The sequence below is a fragment of the Giraffa tippelskirchi genome, chromosome X (genome assembly GCF_054371585.1).
Source record: "Giraffa tippelskirchi isolate mGirTip1 chromosome X, T2T-mGirTip1v1.2.pri, whole genome shotgun sequence".
NCBI classification, from domain to species: Eukaryota; Metazoa; Chordata; class Mammalia; order Artiodactyla; family Giraffidae; genus Giraffa; species Giraffa tippelskirchi.
Genome location: NC_137289.1, coordinates 87323256 through 87328854, shown reverse-complemented (window position 1 = coordinate 87328854; position 5599 = coordinate 87323256). Strand labels below are relative to the sequence as shown.

The 5599-nt window shown below is 59.3% G+C and overlaps 1 protein-coding gene across 1 annotated transcript; it reads right to left on the bottom strand.

Annotated features, from left to right (window-relative positions):
- Positions 1–1261: 1261 nt before the first annotated feature.
- On the bottom strand, positions 1262–5230 carry LOC145535515 (uncharacterized protein CXorf49 homolog). The gene is made up of 6 exons (XM_081563961.1): positions 3855–5230; positions 3074–3230; positions 2460–2536; positions 2141–2186; positions 1537–1578; positions 1262–1432 (listed from the first exon to the last, which is right to left on the bottom strand). Exons 1-5 carry the CDS (start codon positions 5142–5144, stop codon positions 1538–1540), a joined length of 1611 nt encoding a protein of 536 aa, XP_081420087.1. The 5' UTR covers positions 5145–5230; the 3' UTR covers positions 1262–1432; position 1537.
- Positions 5231–5599: the final 369 nt, after the last annotated feature.

Genomic DNA, 5599 nt, shown 5'->3' with positions numbered 1-5599 from the left:
AGGAAGGGAGTCAGGCAGAACCTACCCTCATTTCACTCCAATACAAATGTGTCCCTCTGAGTCTCAGGCTGGCACAGCCCTGGGGTCTTGGCTGAGAGAAGGAAGTCCTCCCCAAACTTCAGGGCGGGAGGGAGGGACGGGAATTGAACATGGATTTCAGACTCAGTCTTGTGTGCCCTAACAAGTAGTCTGGGAGACTGAGCTGGGACACTCCGGGAAGTATCATTTGCAGGAAAATCTATGTCATGGGGCTGGTGGAACGGTATTTGATGGAGACCCTGTAAGAACACAGACTTACCAACCATACTTGTCATAGAGCCTGATGGGCCCGTTTCCACTCAAGGGCAGAGAGACATCCAGGCTGCAGGAGTGTAGGCTGGTCAGTTGGTTAGGGCAGGGAGGATATGAAAGCTCCAAGGACCGGACCATCCATCTCTAGCTCTCAGGGTGCACTCTGCCCCAGACTGGCACCAGACGCCTCTCCTGACCTCCAGCTCAGCAACTAACCTGAGCTTTTCTCCTGTGTTCCCCTGTGTTCCCCTGAGCTTCGATCCTGCTCCCCAGTTCAGCGGGTCCAAGATTCATCCTCATGCCCTTTACTGAACCCAAGGAAGGGGAAGCCAAAGTTTTGGTGCCTGAGTCTCAGGGGTGAGTGCTGAAGAGAGCGGGGAGAGTACGCAGGTTCCTGCTTGCAAGGTGGCTCCGGGGGTGGGGTGGGGTAGGGACTCCACTGAGAGGGTAGGGCAGGGGAAGGGGGAAGATGAGCAAACCTGTGCCTGTTACCACCTGCTTAAGTAAACATGCAGGCAAGGTCATCGATGGCAAGCCAGGGGAGAGATCGAGGGTGCTCTGACAGGAAAGCAGAGTGGTCGGGGTAAGCAGGACAATGAGTGCAGTGAGGGAAGGGTGAAAGACTGGAGCTCTGTAAGGGGGTCATGACTTCCTTCTGACAGGGAGGCAGAATGGCAGCAATGAATGGAAACTCCTAAACCCCAGAGGAGGGTGTTTAGAGAACTAGAAGAGGGCCTTCAGGGAAAAGGAGGGACGTGCCAAGGTGGCCAGACAGAGCCCACACAGAACACACACTAGGGGCGCTCCGCTGGCCTGACGGCCTGGATGGTAGCACAGGCTGACCCAGAGTGCCCCCCACAGGATGCCAGAGGTACTGTTGTGGAACAGGCTCTGATACGGAGTGGCTCCCCACCAGGCCTTGCCCCATTCCCCCAACCCCTACCCCCCAGAGAGAGGACAGAACACAGAATATGAGAAGCCTTTTAATCAAAAACTGCTGTGAAACTGGGGCAGACAGGGGGCAAAACAAGGGGCAGAGGATGCCCTGGTGGAGGCAGAACAGGAGGCAACAAGCTTGGCCACAGCTCGTCGGCCCCGGAGGTAACAGCTGCTCCTCTTGCCGGAAGATACTGGGCTCAACCTGTGAAACAGCAGAGTCAGGGAAGAGCCTCAAGCCAGGGCCAGCCCACGGCCCTGCTCAACAGCCAGGACTGTGGGAAGGGGTGTGGGGTGTGTAACACTCACTTCAAAGGATCCGGAACTTGTCAACCTGGTACTGCATGGAGGCTGCAACAGGGAGAGGCATAAACAGGTGCTCTAGACAGACGGACATAGAAGCCTGTCCCCCTGTCCCCGTGGGGAACCACCTAGCCCTGCAACCTGAAACCCACATACCCCCAGCCCCGATGCAAAGAGCTCTGGGCCTCGTCACTCCCCACTACCGGAATTAAATGTGGAGCCATTTCCTAAAAGGAAACAAAATGTGCCAGCAGCTCTCAAGGTCGGGGCCACGCCCAGACCATTCAAAAATTGTCTCACAAACAATCCAACAAGAACCTCCGAGGCCACACCAGATCAACAAGGCATCTCTACAAGTCCTATCAGAAGGAGCTCTCTAGGACTCGCCTGGCTGGCAGAGTGTGCACGCAGTCCACACAGCACTTTGCTCCTTGTCCACACGCCCAGCTGAACATGCACCGCCCCCTCCAGGGTCAGGCGTGATAGGTTCTCCTCCCCACAGGAATGCTGGTCCCTACGAGGCCTCCTGCACCGGCAGCCCACCCACCCCAAGGGCCCACCCCACTTCTGCACTAAGAACCCACTGCTCTCTGTCCCTGGTTCCTCATACCAAGTTGCTCCTTAAGGTCGTCTATTTCTCTCTGTAGCACCAGACACTAGGCCAGCAGACACAGCAGGAAGAGAAACGGTTAGTATACACCCGCCTCCCCTCCTCCTCTCCCCCCGGGCCCTCCATCCCAAAGCCAGGTGTCTAGACTGGCAAGGGAAAGACTTTCCTCAGAGGAAAGGAGGTGGGCTCCCTCCCTGGGGTGTGGGATGGGGACGGGGCGGGGGGCGGGGGGGGGTGCCCACACATGTCAGTTGAACTTGGACCCAGATCCCACCATGGGGTTTGGGTGTGCATTTCCAGGAGCCAGAAGAAGCATTACCCGAGGACAGCCCTGCCTTGCAGCTGGCTGCTGCCGCCTTTTCGGTCTTGGGGGATGGTCAGTTGGTTCGCGGTCACCTGACAGGGAAAGGACACACAATCCAGCTTCCCAGGCTCCCAGTGAGGTGGAAAGGGCCAAGCAGGGTCTAACGTGAGGTGAGGCAGTACCACCCTCTGCTAGCATCAAGCCTCCCCGGCTCTGCCCGGCAGGCAGCCCAAACCTTCTCTCTGGGCCTGCCCCTCCTATTCCTCAGGGGCAGCCATTTTACCACCATGGTCCCGAAAGACTGTGGTTCTGGGTTCGAGCCTCCCAGAGCGGCAGCCACGGCCAGCACCTGGGAGAGCAATGTGGGCGAACAGCACTTCACAGAAAACGCTATTAGCCTGCAGGTCTACGCCCAGAGTAGCTGTTGGGGCACTGCCACCGATCACCCCTGCCAAACAAATCCCACACAGAAGGTGATGGGGCCAGGGCTAGCCCTGCTGACACCTGTTTCCCATGGAAGAAGCAGCCTGAGAGCAAGGCTGAGGCCCCAGAAAAGAGAGAGAGAGAGACAGAGGTTTCTGCCCTCACCCCTGGTTCCCTGCCCCCATATCAAAACCCAGGACACTCACCTGAGGGGCCAGGCCCTCTGGGCATGACTTCTCCCTTGTTCATGGCCACGGGCTCTGAGTTTCCTGAATCCTGCCCGCCTCTGATGTTGACGTTGGTGCTGCTGGGTTCTCCTTGACGCACCCGTGGACAAGACGCCGGTGCCCTGTCAGTGGTCAGCTAAGAACAAAGATTTCTCACTGACCTGGAGTAAGGATGTGTGTGTGTGCGTGCGCCTGTGTGTACCAGTGCATTTATATGTCTATGTCTGTGTGTGTGAGACCTCGTGTGATTCAAGACCGAGCTGAGGCAGGGAACTGGAAAGGAAACTGAAAGGCTGATCTCTTCAGCACATTCCCTCTAAGTCAGCCCCAGGCCAGCAGGCAGAGCTGAGCTGGGGACAACAGTGTGGCACTGAGAAAGCCTGGGGCCCCTGCAAGGAAGGTTTGGGGATCAGCTAGGAAGTAGGATTCAGGAAAGTGATGTGTCTAAACACCGAAGCTCTGTGAATCTTTTATGGGGCCCCTCAAATCAATTCAGCTACCAGCTCTCCCTTCTACTCCAGCCCCAGCCTGGCTGGAAACAGGCCAAGGGTGGAGAACCCAGCCCAGCACACCCAAAGTGCTACCTTAACGTTTGTCCCTAGTAAAAGACCCCAATCTGGCATCCTAATGACCCAGTGACCGAGGGCCACCCAATGACCACCCCTGGGGGATGGACAGAGGGAGCACGGGTGAAGACCTGTGTCCTGGGGAGGATGGCAGGGGGAAGAGGGGGGAGCGAGGAGGGGCCTGGCCTACTCACTTGGCCCTTTGGGAATGGGTCTCTATTTGGGTCGTTGTCTTCTCCGGACACCGCCATTGCTGCCACCAACTCCCGTGCCCGCCTAGCCATGGATTTCTTCCGAGCGCCGGTTTGCTTGGATTCTTTGGCTCCCGAAGGGACCAAGGCATACTTCTTGGACCTCTCAAGCAGCGGGATGCCGGAGACTGGGGGGAAGGTGACCGGATCCAGGGGAGTGGCCGAGATTCCCTGCTCCCAGGAAGGGAAGGTTCTCCCCGGGGCAGGTTTGGAGACGCCCCTGAGGGATTTCTTCTCGTGGACCCCCTTCCTCCTAGGATTGGGCCGCGGTAGGCTGCCTGTAGTGGCAGCTGCAGTAGCTGGTGCTACTGCTACTCTCGGGTACCTGGGCAGGCTGCCCCCCTTCTCCTTGAGCATGCTCTGCAATTTCTTAGAGGGAGAGATGTCCCCCTGCTCTGCATAGCCCTGCCTGACCTGCCTTTCCACAACCGAGATTAATCCTCGCAGAGCCGAGGACTGGCAAGTGCCTGGCACGTTAAGGAGATTCTCCCTGCCTTGGACTTTTGAGTGTTTGGGTGTGTCCCCGGGGCCCTTGGGGCTGTTGAGCTTGGCCTGTCCTCCGTCTTTGCCATAAATGCTCACCCTCATCAGCTCTATCTCACTGAACTCATCAGAGGACTCGGAGTCGGACAGCAGCCCGGCTGGGCTTTCTGAGGGGGGCCGCTGGCGATCCACAGCCACCTTCAACCTACTCTTACTGCCTCTCTTAGGGTTTCCCCGGGCCCGGCACGCCTCGAGCCTGCCAACCTCGAGAGGGCTGGCCTCAGCCTGTGCCTCTTCCCCAACCCTCTGGGCGGCCACGCCTCGACTGCCGGGTCGCTCCTCGAGGGCCCTCAAGGGAGACCCTTCGCCGACCACGTAGCTCTCCGGGGACAGGCATCTGCGGATGCCCAGCAAGTCCAGGTTGGCCAGCTGCTGCAGGATGGCCGCCACTGACTCGTCAGCCAGCTGCAGGACGTCCCCCTGGTCGTCGGCCGGGGAACCAGGCCGGCCTTCGCGGCCACACAGCACCTGCCCTCCCGCTTCCGTTACCTCCCGCTCTGACTCGAAGCACTCAGGATCTAGGAAGCCATCCCCACCCTCACCCTCGCCGTTTCGCGCTGCCCCCGGCTCAGGGCCGGGGCTGGGTCCCTGCAGAGCTGTGGAGCGGACCTCAAGGCCGCTTCTGTGCTCCCCGCACTCTGAGCTGAAACCCACTCCCCTAACAGCCGCCTCATCATCTGAGGAGCTCATGTCGCGACCTGGGTGGCCGCGGACCTGGGGCGGCGACGATTTATCAACCAGGTCGAGGGGGCGGCGGCGGTAACGGTCAGGGCATGCGAGGCGGGCGGCGTCTGGAGCGCGCCCTAAAGCAGCACGCGCAGGCGATGGCAGCAAATCTCGCGAAGCTTTCAGCTTGCCAGCGCTGCGCCTCCTCATTGGTCCGGTTCCTGCCATCCAGCACGCGCCTTCTTTGCCCGCCCCCTCGAGGTGTAACCAATGGGGTCGAGGGCCTCCTGTGGTTTGCTGCCAAGCCCAAAGGCCATCCCGGCAGATGGCGAGTTGGTGGCTGAAGGTGATGCTGCGTGTATACCTCTGTCAAGCCTCTCGTCCCACCTCCTCCTGTCCCACCTCCCCTTTCCGGTTAGAGTCACAGCCCTGAGCCCTGACTGTGTACAAAGTGGGTGGAGCAGGAGGCAGGAAGGTAC